Genomic DNA, 18,140 nt, shown 5'->3' with positions numbered 1-18,140 from the left:
TAGACATATATATGTTCTATGTTGTTGTTCAGGCCACACATTACTTGGTTTATGCAATGACTTAAAAAAATAACCTAGGTAAATCTGAGATTTCAATATTATACTTCTATGCCACTTCAAAGTTCAAAAACATTGGCCAAGGGGTTCATTTGGCTTGTATAGCTGTTGTCCATTGTGAGAAAGTGATCTTTCCATTATGAAGCTTTAAACTATGTAAAAAATGCTTCACGCAGAGATCAGGTATCTAATTATGTTTCTTGAAACTGCAACTTTCCAAGGTTTCATGAGTAACAGACTAGGTTGGTGGTAACTCTTGTAGTACTTTGTCCAGTTACACTATGGAAAACAGAGACTTATCACTCAAGTAAATAGACTCACTTAAAAAATTTGGGTACATATTCGATGCCATTTTCTTCCATGTACCGCCTCCGAGCTCTCTGAAGTTCCTCTATTCTTTGTTTCTCAGATGCTGCTGCTTCTATATTTCCTTCCTCCAGAAGCCTGTAGGAATAACAGCAGGCCCTATAGCAATCATTCAGTGTCGACTACAAGGGGTTTTTTTAGCACCAATCACCACAAAAGGCAAGCAGAAGCCAAGTCTGCTGTCTGTGTTGTACCTACTTTCAGATCTAGTCTGAGATGTGACTTCCCAGCTACATGTGCCTGACCTATAGCCTAAGGCATACACTTTCTTCAGTAACTTCAGCATATCACAAATGCTAAAGTACTATGAACTGAGAACTTGGAGGGAATTAGTGTTGCTTCCATTCATAGCAGGAGGGCATGACATTCAGAGCCTGTCTTTCAGCTTGTTAGGAGAAATCTGCCCCAAGGTTGCACTATAACTTTACCATAGAAGAAGCTTTCTACTTTAACTCAACTGGGTAAAGCAGAAATCTGATTGCAATACTGTCTTCTCTACTAGCAGAATTCTCCAAAGCTTAATTCAGACTGCAGTGAAGACACAGACAAAATTCCAGACTCAGCCAAACCCAGCCTTAAGCCCACCAAATATTAAGTGTATAAATAAGCGTTCTTGCCTTTGATCTGGCCTGAAGCGGGCATCTGTTGCAGGAAGAAGATCTTTCAATAAAGGATCTAATTCATTTAACTCAATAGCAAACCTTGTGAAGCCATAATAACGTTCATAATTGGTTGGCATCGAGCCTGTATGCATATAAGAGAAAGAAAAAAAGCTTTTTAAGCTATAACTCTAAATATGCAAGAGATTCCTTTCTTTATTAAATTTTAACAGAAAAAAATAATATATTTTACTCTTACAATTAAAAAGCATCAAAACTAGGTGGAACAAAATTCACTAAATATTAATTTCAACTGCTTATCTGCAGAGGTTGTAATTACATGCTAATAGACTAAAAATTTTGTGATCTTCACTTCTTTTAAAATAAAAATTAATGTTTTCAAGATTTTCAAGTTAAAAATAATTTGCTGTTCCCCAGAAAGTGGGTTTAACAAATATCTGTCTAAAACCTGACCTTAACTGATCTTTAGAGTTCATTTTGGAACTTACTGCTCACTCACAGACTGATTCCACTGTCCAACACCTTACTGCACTATCAGCAGTCAAAGTAGACATTGCAGAGCAGGATGCAAAGCAGGGCTCAAAATACTGCAGATACAGAGCAGGATTCAAAATACTAAGAATAGTGACAATTCCTGGATAATGCATGTATGAAAGATACATGCATGTACAAAAGATACAGATGCAAAGGATGATTCATTCAACCTCAGCACCTCTAAGCAAGCAGTAAGGAAGTTGAAATTAGATCTTAAAATCATAGGCGCTTACCATCTCTGATGACCAATTCTTTAAGCTAATAAAACTAATAAAGACAACAAACTCAAACTCGTATTTGTTGAATCCAAGTGAGTTACCTCACTCTCTGTGAGAAGGCAGACTGGCCAGCCCAGACACCCGTTTTTTTTCTTAATTTTATTCTTATGTTTATTCTTATTCTTAATTTTTGTTTCTTTATTTTCTTTATTTCTTTATTTTCTTTATTTTCTTATTCTTATTCTTAATTTTATTCTTATGTTTTATTCTTAATTTTATTCTTATGTATTCTTATATTCTAAGAATCCAGTCTGACCTGGAGTCAGACTGTGATGTAGAAGATTATGCCCTGTAAGAACACTTTCGTTTACCATTATTTTAAAGTCATGTAAGTTCTTGTTTATTTGTCTAGCCAGGAATTTTAATTTCTCTAGCGGTATTTTGTGTACTTAAAGCAAAGGCTAAAACAGCTTTACATAGTCTAGGTTTACCCCACAACACCTGCTGGAGTTTCTCATGAGCTTCCTACCTGGCCTCCATATGCATTTGGCTGAAGGTGCAACTCCACAGTAAAGGCCTTCATGCCACTTTCCAAAGAGACGATGAACCACTTTCCCTTCTTGATCTATCACAACACCCTGGACCTCATTTACATTTGAATTCCAGTAGTTCACCTGCAAGTTTAAGCAAAAATTACTAGTTCATGCTCTTTTTCACTCTACCCATTGTACCAATACACATACTGCATGAATCTTGCTACATGGCACCCACTGTCCAAATTTTGTATTGGAACAGCTCACTGGGAACCAAGACTACCAAAATTCGAAAGTCAGATGATCTAAATATTAATTGATTTAATATATGAGAAACCCTGAATAATTTTCTACGTGGTTTTGGCATAAAAGGATTTAAATTATCTGCGCATCTAGGAACAACATTGTCATTCAATAACCCAAATCCCACATAATTCTGTGAAAAGGACACTTTGCCAGTCAGAGCCAGCTAACTCTCCTCTTCCTATATGAAGAAATACTCGTACCTGTAAGGAAATCCTCTGATGGGTGCCACGCACTACTGCTTGCAGCAAGGAAGACATTCAGCCAATATTATTTGTTATTTGTTTCTTTCTATTTCTCTTCTCTGTTTTGCTTTTCTTAGACACATTTATTTCTTACACCTTCATCTAAGAGCCAGTTGCCCATTCTCAGAACATCAATCAAAACACAGATTTCAGATTTATGGCAACACTCCATTGCTAACACTGCGATGGTATAGATGTCTTTTGTTGCAATATGGAGACAGACTTATTTTTAGGGAAAATAATTGATAGTAATAAATGATAACATAGCTATACAGAGTTCTATTTTTATATATGGTCGTTGCCTCGATATTAAAATACTATGAACCAAAGCAGCATTATTTAATCTAAAGAGATAAAATACTGACCAACAAATTCTAGTAAAGGCAGAAGTAAAAGCACAGTAGCACACAGTGACTTTGTGTTTTCATTGTGGTAATATAAAAAAAATTGACATTTGATTTTTAATCTGAACCCAGGAACAGTATAGCACACAACTATACAGCAATGGAACACACTGATGTCAAAGATTCAGTGGAACAGAATCAAACCATTTGACATAGCATTTTCATTTGACAATTTACATGTTTATGAAAACTGATAAGATAAAATGTGGAATGTGGATTTCAGGAATACTGAAGAAATCAAAAACTGATGTATGCTTAAATTATGTAATTATATAAATACAGGATATGTATTAGGATCCATATGTTACCTTGACAAATGTGAGTTTACAAATACAAATACTGCTTTTTGTGTTTCTGATAGTTATTTCTCCATAGTGCTCTATCCATCTCCTTCCACTAAGAATATTATGTATGCAAGTAGTGACTTTGTTCCAGACATAGTAGTCTCCGTACCTAAGAACAAATTAAAAACTAGTTGGTAACATCTATTAATCATGATCTTTACTGACAAAAAAGTAAAACATTGCTCCATTATTGTAAATACAAGACCGTATTGCTCATAAATGTCTGCATAGCTTACAGTAATGAAGTACTGCTTCTGGGTACATTATTAATCCTCCCTAGAGAAGCTCACCTAAGCTCCCGTGCAGAGAACTGTAGAATGGTGCTATGAACCACAAATCAAGACATTATGAACCACTGAAGCCCTGCATGGAATATTCACTGTCCTCACAGTAAAGTGCTTTGGCCACAATTCCTCTAGGGGTAGGATGGTGTCTCACAGACCAACATATGGCTGAATTGAGGTTATAAGCTGACAATATAAATAAATCACAAACAGAACAAAATAAATGTGAAAAGAAGATCAAGGAAAGGAAGGAAGCCAGGAGCACATTGGCGCATCATCCCTTTCCCTCTGTAACAACTATCCAGAGCCAGAGGATCTCTAATGTCAAACAAGAATAAAATGAGGGTATTATTATATTGTGCAAAGCACATTCTCCATCAGAGCTTCAGAGTCTTACCTGCAGTGAAACTACTACTTCTCACTACTCTGCCAACACCTGAAGAACATGCTTTAGTTTACCTACATTTTGAAAAAAGGACTTATATGGCCACTAGTGGTTGTTCTGACGGAACACTTAGCAACACTGAGAGTTTTAGGACAGTGCTAGCTGCTGACAGTCCTATACAGCAGCCTTGTTCACTACTGCACATATAAAACATGGGTTCTCTCTCCTGAAACATTTCTATCCCCCTCTCTCCATGGCTTTCTAGAGAGTTTGCATATTTTTCCTACAAAAAATGAAATGGATCTTCAGGCTCAAAAATGCTTCAGTAACCCCACCTGAACACTAAGGAGACATTTGAGCCAGGCACTAACCCTCACCAGTACAATTCATGTGATGTCTGTATACCTTTCCCCCCATATTTACAAGGCAGTACAGATTAGATTCCAGCAAAGACTGAAAACAAAAGGAGAGAGGACAGTAGCTTACTTTGGAAGAGTCACATTCAAGGTTCCAACTGGCAGAATTTCCATTGATTTCCCCCAGAATTTGTTTTTCCACCTGATATCTGAGTATAATAGTGAAAGATTTAAAAAACTAAAATGACCAAAGTCTCCCCCTTGCAGTGATCAGTGTGACATGAGAGATGATCTGTGCTAGACCACCCGGTTCAAAATAGGACAGTAGATAGTATCAATTTGCCATGATAATACAAAAGAAAAAAAATACTAGAAAATTACATTAGGTCAGAAAAACTAAAGATAAGTTTAATTTTCTTCTAGGAATCATGTCTGTGCTACATTATTGTCAAATCCCTCATGAAGACATTCAATATAAATTAAAGGAATATGTCAATAGATACAAGGGAAAAAAAAGAGTTATTTGTTCAAATGCGTAAAAAGAACTGCTTGCATTTATAAGAAATAGTAACTTTCTTGGTAAAAAGCTTTTAAACAGAAAAGTAAAAACAGACTGCAAATGACAAGGGAAGTTGTAACACATCTGCTCACTCTTAAGAATGAGAATTTGGAGTGAAATCAGAGCATCAGTTTATAATATGTTACTTCAAAAATAAGCAGAGAAATTTTGAGTAAGTTCCAAACGCAAATCTCAGCTTTTACTTGACAATCAAAAAGGAGTTACACTTTTAAATTAAAAAAGTATACCTTGCCAAAACACAAAGTTCTTCGATTCACAGTGACAGGCCGAAATTGGAGGATGGTGGCTAACCTGGAAAACAGTTTGGCTGAGTTAAAAACATTTCATTTTCATTCCTGAGACAGTACAATTGTGTCTATGTGTCTATGAAAACAGAGACAACTTAAATGTTTGTACTTAAAACAGTTCCTTGCGATTACTATAAAAACGTATACCTTCTAGCATTTAATGAAACTCACTCATACTAACAATATTTATTTACTGCTAAGAAAGCAAACCATTCTAACTAGAAATAAAAAAATGATATTATTCTATAAAAATGAAGAAACCAAAATATGAATCTAAATGGGAGTTTCTATCTAGAAAAAAGTTTTACCTGCTCTGAGAAAAATCTAAATCCTTTGTCTTCTCTAATACATTCATAAGTTTCTCCAAGCACAGGGTTAAATGGCTTGCTTCCTGCTCTAAAGTAGGTAGAGGCATAGCCTGACGCTGCAAAAGCAGCTATGAGAACCTGTGAAAATACAGACAAGCACGTGAGAATAGGTAGAGATTCTTGTGTACATGCCATTACTATATGGTATCACACAACCCAGACTGAAAATTGGATTAATGAAGCATGCCTGAGAATGAAGCCATGCATCCCAGCCAAAACTAGCATAAACTGTATTCCTTTTGTTGATATAATTTCTTTTTATTCATGGCCTCATTCAGTCTTTCAACAGTCCCTTAAAACTACAATTTGTACATGACACTGTTTTTCTACCTTCGACCAGGTCTGTTCTGCAAAGAGAGAGCAAGAGAGGACCCTGCCTGGACCTCCATTCGACAACTCCCTTTTCAATACAGACAGAAGTGCTACACTAAATTTATTACCATGCGTTCATAAGGATCATCTGTTTCAGCAGCCTTGTCCAAGAGTTCACTGTATTCCAGCTCTTCACAAAGATGTTGCAAGGTATTCAGAGGTTCATTTAGCTCAACTGGCATGGATACTTTGGAAAGATCTTTGCCAATGTTATTTCTCAAAATATTCCACAGATTGATGTTACTGGTGTCAGGGCTGGGAGCTGGGAGACAAGTTCTCCGTCCATTTCTGAATGCGCCTCCTGTTAGCTCACCATTAAGAACTGGGAAGGGAAAAAAATATTATCATAAGAAAGAACCAGATTAAGAAAAATAGACTTCTCCATCGAACCAATTCATTGCCAGAACAAGCAAGCCCAACTTCACTGTTTTCAGCTGAGTTGGTCTTGTACAGACATGCAGTAATTCTGGCACATGAACATAGCAAATGTAATTTTCCAAAGTTTGAAACACTATACTTTGCCGAGAAATGTTGTCTGCAACACTGGTGTTGTCCTCAGATATATTGTCGCTCACATCACTGATATAAGATTCATCATCAGAAGCCTAAAACATAAATAAAATGTCAATTAACTCAAATACATATAAAATATACTGCCAAATTAGACAAAAATAGTAAACTGAAACACAAATATTCAAAGAAATAATCTTTACTCAATTAGAGCTTTTAACTAAATCAGCTGGATGTTTCAATCAGCCCATACTGCTGATGCACTAAAGGTGTCAAAACAAATGCTACATTCTCCTCATGTTTCTGACTTTCTTACTACGAAGCCAAAAACAAATATTAAATTTGCAAAAGGTGGCTTCAAGTGAGATCAAAGATGAACAAAAAATTGACAACATAATGTGCTAGGAAGGTGAGAAGAGAGAGTCCCATTTGTGCTCTTTAAAAAGAAGCAAACGATAAAACGCAGCTTCTGTTTCAGAAAAAAATTATATAAATATCATCCTATCATTTTGCAAAACAAGAATCACACTGGTGTTAGGACTGGTTTTAAGAATTGTTTTAAACAGTAATTTTTTCCAGAAATACTACTTTTTGGTCTATTTCTCTCATTACAGAGATTATGTGTATAGTAGAGGACTGTTGTTTGGGGGTTTTTTTAAGAATATTTTAGAATCTAAATTTAGTTGACTGCATAGTCAGACATAACTGTTCCTGTCTATGTCATCCTTATGTGGAACTAGAAAGGACATGCTCTGAATATAAGCTACTGATACAAATAAGTTTCAACTCAGTTTTACACTTCAGGGAACATCTGCACCTCGTCAGATGGTAGTCTCATGTTTATTTATCTACATCTTCTAAGTAGCATTATATAAAAAAAAGTAATTCAGTAGTGGTAGCAATACCTAAATCTGTCCAACAGCAAAGCTGCAGTGTGCTGTCATAGCCTACCTCATTTTCTGACGAGCTGGCAGATAAAAGCACTTCCTGTGCATCAAAGAACTCTGAAACAGATTCAGACATAGAGAGCCTGCTTTCATTAGAAACTTGCTGAGACAGTGGCAAACTGACATGAATTTGTTCACCTGTCTGTAAATAAAGCACAGAAAAGTAAAATTATTTCTAATATACAAGAAATATGCATAGAAGGTGTAAATCACCTCACTAATTTTTTTATGCCAAATATAAGCACAGAGAGTAAAGACAGTATTTTAGTAGTACTGTGTGTGTACCTAACAGATGAGACTGAGAATTACAAAACAAAGCACATTTTGAACAGAGAGATACATGTCCTCATTTGAGGCCTGCTCAGCATCTACTGCTAAGTTTTAGTAGCATGAAATTGCAGATTTAATTCTCTGTTGAAAGGAATGATTTTGTGGACAATAGCTGGATTGTGTCAGACAAGTTCAAACATGAAATTCAGATGAAAGGACACCTGGTTATAACAAATTACATCACTGGGACCGAGCCTTGATACAACCAAAATTTGAATATAAATTTTTATAAGGTCAGGGAGTTATAAGTTACCTTCCAAATAAACGACCTGGTGAACCAGTTTAGTAACAATGGTTGTAATGTCTGAATATTTAGGAGGATGGGTAAAATATATATTTGTGGGCTTTTATTTCATGTTTGTACTCCAAATCTCATCTGAATTATGCCATTAACACTGACTCAATACTACTAAAGGGAACAAATTCTCTATGGTTATCGCATTAAGGAAAACTAAGATTCTCTCCCTGTACCGTTTTACGAAAGGATCTGCTGCTGTGGAGGGAAACAGGCTTCTGACTTAATCCCTTAATTTATACAGCATGTTGCTTCTGGGAGATAATACAGATGAAACTACTGAAGCCCTTCTAAACACAGTTAACTCTTCGGATTGCAACTCAATCCCCACTAATCTTATTCCAGATGTCCTGCATATGGTTTTGTTGACATCTTAATCCAGTAGCATTATTCTATACAGTTACCTCAAAATGCACTAAGAAAAGAAATCACAAAAACTCCCATAAACAAACCAAGAGGTCAAAACCCATTTCTTTTTCATTGGGACTTATAAGCTTGTAGGTAGTTTGTGATGTTGGATGAATTACAATGAAAATAGAAGTAATTTCATTGTAATCTTTACAGGAAGTGATTAAAATTTTGAAGTTTTGTATAAGCTAGAGGGACTTGAAAAAACACACATGCCTCTACCTGAAAAAGATGCTTATATGGGAATTATCTACACACTGCAAGATTATACATATACAAAACAATCAATAGAAGAACTGAATGAGAGATCTGGAAACCTCTTCGAAAAGCTCCTTCAGTCAGGCACACATCTACCAGGATAACAATGTACATCTGAAAAAGAAACAGCTAACCAACAAAAAATACAAAACAGAGATGGTCATTGCCTAGAACTTCACTGCAGATTGCTGTGCTGTGGCACCACTTCACTTTTGTCTTCTGTTGCCTATCTCCAGCATGCTGGTTTCTTGGAAAAATTGTTTGGATGCTTTCAAAAAGCAAATTAACAAAAGTAATTTGAAACATATTTTAACCTTTCTTTCTTGTTGGAAGAAATAATTAGGAGACAAGAGTATGTTAATTAAAATGGCATATGCATAAAAAAATAGTAGAAATGACAAATCAAAACCATTTTGGTAAAATCAAGCAGAATGGTTGTCAAAGTAACCATATTAATTGTAATATATTACAGCTCATAAATTCAGATTTGTCATGAGGGAAGCTCGCTGTTATTAATACAAATGTTCGCTAATCTGTTGAGCAAAACAAGAAAGACTAGATGTTGCAAGCATATTAGTGTAGTGCTTGGTTCATAGACTGAACCTTTTGATTTTAGCAGTACCACTCAAGATACTTACAAAATGTCAGGTCCTTTAAGGAATTGCAAAATAAGGCCTTTAAATACTAAACTGTTCTGTTGATTTGGCAAGAAACTGATATACAGAATTGGTTAGGTACTGTGTGTTACATTCAAATACAGTAAAACCTCACTAATTCCCACAGTCAACAATTAATATTCCAAAACTGGAGTCCTTCTCTCTTCCTCTAAAGAGATCAAGCTGAGTTCTTTCATAAGGTCTGACATATGCAAAACAAAAGACAGAAGTTTTATTTTATGTAAGGAAATATAACCTGATTTCTTCTACGAATGAACACTTGCCAATCTGAAAAACTCTATTATTTGTCAGGTGTGTTTAAGCTATCAGTGAGAATTAGCAAGGTTTGTTTGTACTCTAAATCCATTAAAGGCCAAAGTCTTACCTCATCAGGACTAGGGATAATATTTACACTGACAACCTGATCACAAATAACAGATTCTGAATGTATTCTGTTCAAGCGACTCCTTAGTTCAGCATTCTGGTTGAGAGCCTTAAAATAAAAATTGCACATTTCATTTAAAATTAAAATGTAAGCATTAAAGACCAAAAAAAAAGAAAAAAAAAAAAAAAAAAAAAAAAAGAAAAAATCTTCTTCCCCGCAATTTCCTAAGAATCACAGAACCTCCTTTCTTCCACTTATAGAGAGATACCTATTTTGAGATCCTCTCTAACATGATTTAACCTTTGGTTACTTTGCCTTCAGTGATTTTCAGGAAACAGGGGGAACGGATGTTCTCCCACAGTGTAACACTGGCATTCTACCTTAATTCTTTAGATAGCTCTTTGGCAGGTGTACTGGTGTGTTATGTACATTATGGAAGTGGGGAGTGAATACAGCAAGAAAGAGTGAAACTGCAGAACAACAAACAGGAACTACCCACAAAATACCCCAAGAGGCAATCTGGGCTTACAACTGTACAGCCCCTTCCAAATCAAGGCTGTCAGCACTTAGAGCCTGAAAACAGAAATTGCTTCACTCCTGGTAAAATCAACACAACTGCTATTATCATTGTCTGCCCGTCCAGATCAATTTTATAGATTTGTTTTTGAGTACTTATTTCAAACTACTGATCCATTACAGTGTCACAAACACGAACAGAATTAGGCTGATATCTGATATCTGCTGATTTTTCTCCTATTTTAAAGTCCGACCTAGATTATAAATTTGGGTGCACATTTACATATTATCTGTTATTTGGAAAGATTCACATGCAAGATTCTGAAATCCAGAAAAAGTAGAATATGCTACATATCTAGAACGTGAACTGGCTTAACCTTAATATACTCTCAGCACTGAGGACCATAGAAAAGAACAACAGAAAGACAGGCTGTTTTAGTAGACAAAGACTATTACGATGAAAGAATCTTGTTCTATCTCCCCCTAGTGCAGACTCAGGAAGAAACTGCATGAATGTACTGAGACAAAGCAGGACCAAAGTAAAATAGGTAAATTTAAACTGTCACTAAACAGTTTAAAGTACCCAATTTTGCTTTGTTCTGAAACAGTCTGGGCATGCTTAAAGTTGCCATCTACCAGGAAGGGAAGGTGATGACTTAACAGCAGCCTGGCAGTAGCTTCTTAAACTGCTCAAACCTGGTCATGAGACTGGACAATCCGAGTCACAGTCAATTTTCCATTTATTCTCCATTAAGACTATGAACTAATGTGTGACAGAGACTTCTAAACTAACAATGCAGGCCAGGACCTAGAAGAAAACCTGTTTCCTTTTTTTAAAATACAAGTTGCTAATAAATCCCCACAGGTCTTAGTTAATTTGTATTAATTACCAGAAATGGTTATCCTTATCTCTTGTCCTTAACCTTTTCTTATTACAACACACAGTAATCAATCTGCATAACATGATATGCATCTGTAACTATATCTATAAAAAAGTTTGTCTTTAAACCTCTGCTCATATTCACGCAGATGCAGTCCTCCATACAGATCCAGCAAAAGCTTTTATACTTCATTGACAATGAATTAAAAAATTTGAGCTATTTGGTAACATGAGGACTTATTGTTGCTTTACTCCTTCTCCCCCACTAAAGCAAATTGTAATTTTTCCTTTAGCTTAAGTGGGAGAAATGCTGGACAGTAAGAGGCGTGTATCTGAAAATTCAATTTACCCATGATTATCTTGTAACCCAAGATTCCTGGTGCGGTTAGAGACAGTGACATATAAAACAAATCTGACAACATACAGTCAAAATTTAAAACTTAATTATGAAAACAAGAATATCTCCTTGGCTGTGCTGGAAATAGTTCCAGGAAAGATATTTAGCATTTGTATAAAAAGATTTGGTGCTTTTTCTTTACTTTGGAAAACCATAACAGATACATGCTTACACAAACAAACTGTGTAATTGTGTAATTTACAAATTGTGTAATTTACCTCCACATGCACTGAGGTTAGAGCAATGTCATAAAAGAACACATCATAGTTCTAGTCAAGAACTTAGCTTTTTCTTGGCTCCTTTTACATCAGGAAATGGCTAAAATACAAAAGAAATAGTGCATCTGGCAAGCTAGATGTGCTCAAAATGAAATTAAGAACATACCTGAGAGAGGGACTGTCTGAGGTGTGCTATTTGAGCATTGTGGCCTGTAAGATCCTGATCAGAAACAATCTGCTTAAGTTTCTCCTTCTCTATAGCTATGCTGTTAAAGGCAGACTTCAAAAGAGAATGCACTAAGCAAAAAGAGAAAAATAAAACAAGTGTTTTCTTGGCTACAGAAATCACATTGACATCTATTACAATATTTCAGCAATAAAGACAGTGAGTGAGACTTCCATCCCACAATTATGGACACTTGAAACAAGGATCTGAACTTCAAGTATGCCATGTCAAATTAAGTACAAACACTTACAGCTTGTGATTGTAATGTGCATACTGTATGTTCACACATAAGTCACCTAGGAATATTCTTGGTACTGAACATATGGAAAGGTGCATATTTGGGAAAACTGTTTCCAATGTGTGTTCTTTTCTTTCTGTTTTTTATTTATATGTTTTAGAAAAACAGAAAAATCAGTTCTGCTAAGACTTAATATTGCACTAATAAAGAGGATTACTTGGTCTTTAAACAGGTTTTAAACTTTTTTAAGATGTCAGTCTCACATTTTTTCTGTGCTTGTTATATAACAGATAGCAAACTGATAACAAACCCTTTTAAAAATAGTATTTTTCAGTTTGTAGGAGCATTCATTTACTGACAATAAAAGGGCATTTCTAAAGTACATTCCCTTACATTTTCCATTGTTTCCACTGACATAGAAAATATTGCACAAAAATGAATTGCACAACATTATGTGTAGCAGTGACATTCTGATTCATCTTTGGGGAGAAAGAAAGCATTTTATTGACAAAGAAAATGGTTGCAAGTTCAGTCACATATTTACAGGATGCATAAAGTAGTTCAGAAGACCTGTAAAACAATCTCACATCAGATAGAGAGTTTACCTATCTCTATATTTATGACATTCATGGAAAATATAACACATTGTCTTTATGTAAGCCACCTGACCAGCTAAAAATTCTTACACATTATCATCTAATGCAGATGAATGCCCTGGTCATAACTAAGTGAAGGCAATAAAGAAACACAACAGAGAAGCACATTACAGGAAAGGCTTGACATTTCCAGTTACCTTTTTGTGCCATCAAGCAGAATTCTTCTTGAAGCTTCATGTACTCAGCAGAGCACTCCAGAGGGTCTGTTACATGGCTTGGGGGAGCCTGAAACTCAATGTCAGCACAAAGGTTGGGATTGGATGAATGCAATCGAATGGGTGACATTGTAGCACTGAAAGGGACCTACAGCAAGAAACAGTGAAGAAATATTGTATAAGGTATAACCAAACTTTTGACCCTGTTGAAGCAAAATATAAATTTCTTCTGAAAAGACTTAGTTCAAAATGTGAAGAACATGGTGAGAGTGAACATGTAACTTCTTACTCTCTTAAATCTCAACACAGTTGATGCAGAATTCTCTTGAAGTTTTTCACTGTAACAGACAAGAGGTGACCTAAATACAAAGCTAACAGCTAATGAAGGAGCATTTAAATTCTAATGTTTCAAAAATGGACAATTTCCTAATGCTTAGAAGATTACTGGAAAATTGAACCATGAGACATGCTCCTTTATATTTGAACATTTGACAGTACATGTAGATGACAGTTGTTACAATACCAACATTTGAAGTATGCAAGTTCCTCCACAGACCTAGAAACAGGATATAACATTATCAAATATATCATTGAAGTTTTTCAAAACTACTGGTAAACCTTTAGCTGAAACTCATTGTAACGGCAACTATGAAGACGGAAAAAGCATACAGTCTTTCTATTTTCTTTCAAACTAAACAAATAAACAACAACAACAAATAAAATGAAAAATCCACCTGATTTTCATTTAAAGCGCATGAACCATAAATAAATGCAGAAGGATATGGTTTAGTAAGATGGATTAAAGAATTTAGTTTATTATCATTTCCACTTCTCTTTCTCCTATACTTTTCAGGTACAGTAATAAAACAAGAATTTCTAAGTTACATATATATGTATCGTGTATTGAGCAGCTACCTGTATGCTACATATGCAGTATATGGCTCCCACTGTTATATATGTGATGTGTGTGTGAGTATATGTTGTATTTTATTTTTATGTTACCATTTACACACATTTGTATGAAAATCAGGCCAAGAACCCAATTTTCAAATGTAAATGCAAAGGAAAGGCATGCAGAACTAAATTCTGTTACTTAAACTTTAAGCACTTTTTAATATAGTAAGCACTGTTTAACACATTAAATCTAATTCATTTCATCACATTGATCAAATATCAAGAATTTTCACACTGTGGCCCAATGTAATTAATCAAATATGAACAATGAGGCCAAAATACAAAATGTCTCTTCCAAGGCATGACAAAGAGCAGCAAACATAAAAAGTCATATTACTAAGAATTTTTATCAACAGATTAGTTCTATACTGCCATTAGTGGTTGAACTTGGTACCTTGTTATTTGATTAGACTGGGGAATGGTTTTATCAATCCCTTCCTGTAAAAGCTGTATATGTTTTAGATTTCTGATTCTCCAATGTAACCCTCAAAATCCTGTGGGATCTATTCATCATGCCACTCATGAGCATATTCTGTGAAATACCATTTTCCACTCTGTTCTTCCTCAATTTCCAGATATATATAGCATCTAAAACATTAGCTTTGTGGCACCTATCCAATATAAGCTTTATTCCTTCTCTCATGTATTTTGAGTTATAGTTATATCAACAAAGTAGGTAGTTTTTACTGGACCTCATTTTCGCCTCATATCAAGAAGATTTCATTAACAGGAGATGTATAGAATAAATTCCTTCCATTTGTACTGGATATTTAACCCATTATCTTCTTTGCAAGCACCAGACTGCCTCTTTTAAGAGCCCAGGAAAACTAGGTTAACAGACTACTGTGGCTAAATGTAGGTTAATTTCAAATTTCCTTTAAAAAACCTCTCCTCTTCTTAAATCGGAGAGCGTGTTCCAGAACCTTCTGATGGAGAGCACCGCAAAGGTTCAACTGCTCCAGGTGGCTCCAGGAGGGCAGAGTAGCCCTGATACCTCTGTGTGTGTGGAGCATGTCCCTAACCCTTCAGACCATCCAGAAGGGAGGAAAGAAGCTGATCCCAGCTATAATGCAGGAACTTGAGGGAGAGTCCCCACAGCCCCAGGTGCCTGTGGGGATGGGTCAGGCTGCCCCAGACCCACACAGACTAGCAGAGCTGCAGGCAGGCTGCCCACACGTGGTGGGGGGCTCTTTAGTCACTCTGTGATGAATCTGGCTGAAGAGATCTGCTGTAGATTCATCATTTCTGCCTCATACCTCAGCTGGGCAGGCTGAAAAGGACTCTTTCTGAAGTGAGGTTTACTGGAAAAAAATATTTTAATTTATGTCCTAGAAGCAGAATTTACATGTTCTACAAGTACTGTCACACTATGTGCAAGAAATATACATTCACATGACAGAGATAAGTAGCTGCCTTGCTGACTGCTTTAAATGCAAGCACCAAAAATACTGAACTATTGATTGACATGAACTCTCCTCATATGCATCTTTTAGAAAAGTTTCCAATTTACTTTCTATAACAGATGAAAAAACCCACATTAAACAAAAATTTTCATTCTCTTGCATAGGCAAGAGTACAAAAAACACTGCCAACGTATTTCTCTTACCCTTTTTCCCTTGCACTGACGTGTTTTCTCTCTATATTAATAGTGACTTGATTCTTACTTTATAACCCATTCACATTTTGGTTGTTTTTTATTGTTGTTGTTTTGAAAGTTTTTAAAAAAATATTTAGCCTCTTGATGCATGACTGTAGTTTCCTTCATACACACCCTTCCAGACATGACCTCAGATGAACCTTGTCCTAACTTCCTGCTTTATGCCAGAGGCGTAATACCCACTCATCCATCACCTTCTTCAGAATTATGGTTTAATGTAGGAACAGACTGTTCCTGGTGGAGTGGGTTGTAAGGAAAATGTCCTCTTTCTGCTGTGCATTTAACTGATATAATTCTGTGTCCCTCGGTCTATGCACACAGAGAGACGAGAGAGAGACTGGGAGAGACGAGCACTTTGCTGCATCAGCCAGGAAGAACACGCCATGGTCACAAACACTGTAACAGCTGCAGAGTTATTTTGGTGCCTCTAGTTTTCCCTCCTCCTGTGCTTTTTCCAGTTACTCCAAGACCTCCTTCAACTAGTCCTCACTTCACCTGCAGGTAACAACTCACCAATTCCCTGTACCCTTAATGCCTTCCAATCAAAGTCCAGTTGTATTTGTCCACTGAAGCACTCTTTAGGTAAGGAGTACAACCCTTACCAATGCTGTTTAACTACTGCTGAACCTACTGGTTAGAGCCTCCCACCAACTCAGCTGCTCAGCCAAGTAAATCGGGAATCGGGCTGATTTCTCTGCTATGCAGGGAGACTGATGAAGTCAAAATAGCAATCCATTATTGCACAGTGTTCAGCATCAACTGATTAGGGAGGAATAAACTTAGATGAGTTAATCTGGAAACTGGAGAAACACTGATTTCTAACATGCTTTTTAGGAGGGCATAGCAGTAACTGAGTTTGCAGTTCAAGTAGCAAAAGCTCAAGATAGGCTTAAGCAGAGACTATGTCTGATCTAGGGGATTTTAGCTATGGCCTGGAACAGCAGACCCTGGAGTACTGTAGCCTGCTGAAGATATTCACCACTTGGGCTTGGTAAGAGATATGCATTTAAAGCTCCTTTCAATCTTTGGCTGCACAGAGTCTTCCCTATCTAGCTGCTGTACTATTTAGTTGATGGATTAGTACTAATGTCTATACTGTGCATTCCTAATGAGTATTTTCTTGATAAAGCAGCAGCTGAAGATATACTTTGGATGCTAATTTGATTTCACAAACAGGACTTCCCCCACCTAATTCCCAGTCCCTGTATTGATTTTATAGCTCCATACTTTCTGTCAAAGACTTCGAGAATTAGCAAAACCAAATACAGACACTGAAGTAGTAATATGACTTTTTGGGATTATGGAATGTAAACAGAAAGTGTCTCAAAAGAAAAGGCTAACCTTATATTACTTATAAAATTAATAAAATTTTATAATTCCATGGTTGTTTGTAACAAATCTCCTTGGTTCTGCTGTCTTGCTATAGACTGTCACAACAATCTTCAGCAGAATTTGATCATTTTTTTATACTATTTTATAGTATATAGCAGAGTATGTCAAAGACCTGTTCAAATAGGGCAGGGCCTGAGTCTGTCACTTGCACTTGCACAAAGGAGGAGGGACATGTACCATGTAAACAAGCTCAGACCCACATTTATGGAAATAATTTCTGTTGGGCCTGACCACTCCTAAGGAACTCAGCTAAAAGTGGGTAGCACAGACACCTCCAAAAAGTGCAAGAAACATTTTCATAAGCTTATTACACAATCAAGTTATACAGCTTCCCATCTTTAGAGCTATCCCTTGATTTTTAAATCCACTCACTGTTGTAGCCACTGCAGCTGCCAGTCTCTGCCGGCGTCGTGTTGTGCTGAACTGGCCCTTCGGTGCCGGCCCTTCCTGACAGTGAATGCAAGAAGAGAAGGAAGTAGAAAAAGAGAAGGGAAGGGGTGATGGGACACAGGAAAATGAAAGGTGATCAGAAAAGGGAGAGGGAGAGTCTTTAAGTGGGTTTCAATTTTGTTAACTCTTATGGCCTACCCATGTTGAGGACATATCACGTGATTTCAGTTGTGTATGCCAGAGACATAAAAAGCTCAATACTTCACTAAAATTATCTGTGGATGAATTGGACTGCAGTGCACTCACTAAGACTACAAAAAAAATTTATTAGCATTGCCATTCAGAGTCATAAGGCAATAATGGAATAAGAAAACAAAAAGGATGCTATGGCATGACAGAAAAAGAAACAAAACCCA

The 18,140-nt window shown here is 36.3% G+C and overlaps 1 protein-coding gene across 5 annotated transcripts in view; it reads right to left on the bottom strand.

The window, feature by feature from the left end:
- The window catches only part of OSBPL6 (oxysterol binding protein like 6), a 99,241-nt gene that overhangs the window by 10,533 nt on the left and 70,568 nt on the right, over positions 1-18,140 (bottom strand). For 2 of the 5 annotated variants that reach the window (XM_027731423.2, XM_039388023.1), the window contains exons 11-24: positions 17,707-17,781; positions 13,314-13,479; positions 12,223-12,353; positions 10,046-10,153; positions 7,718-7,855; positions 6,774-6,861; positions 6,325-6,578; positions 5,825-5,962; positions 5,457-5,520; positions 4,780-4,858; positions 3,589-3,733; positions 2,325-2,469; positions 1,041-1,167; positions 379-501 (exon numbers count right to left, since the gene is read on the bottom strand). In XM_027731423.2, the coding sequence (XP_027587224.1) occupies positions 379-501; positions 1,041-1,167; positions 2,325-2,469; positions 3,589-3,733; positions 4,780-4,858; positions 5,457-5,520; positions 5,825-5,962; positions 6,325-6,578; positions 6,774-6,861; positions 7,718-7,855; positions 10,046-10,153; positions 12,223-12,353; positions 13,314-13,479; positions 17,707-17,781 (1,781 nt within the window). Of the gene's footprint in view, positions 1-374; positions 502-1,040; positions 1,168-2,324; positions 2,470-3,588; positions 3,734-4,779; positions 4,859-5,456; positions 5,521-5,824; positions 5,963-6,324; positions 6,579-6,773; positions 6,862-7,717; positions 7,856-10,045; positions 10,154-12,222; positions 12,354-13,313; positions 13,480-17,706; positions 17,782-18,140 lie in introns of those variants that run through there. The other 3 variants (XM_039388024.1, XM_039388025.1, XM_039388026.1) reach the window with 2 other exon arrangements.

The sequence above is a fragment of the Pipra filicauda genome, unplaced genomic scaffold, assembly GCF_003945595.2.
Source record: "Pipra filicauda isolate LSUMZ 115617 unplaced genomic scaffold, ASM394559v2 scaffold5_size6683894_pilon, whole genome shotgun sequence".
Lineage (NCBI taxonomy): Eukaryota > Metazoa > Chordata > Aves > Passeriformes > Pipridae > Pipra > Pipra filicauda.
Note: the sequence above shows the minus strand (reverse complement) of the source record. Positions and strands in the feature narration are given on the sequence as shown.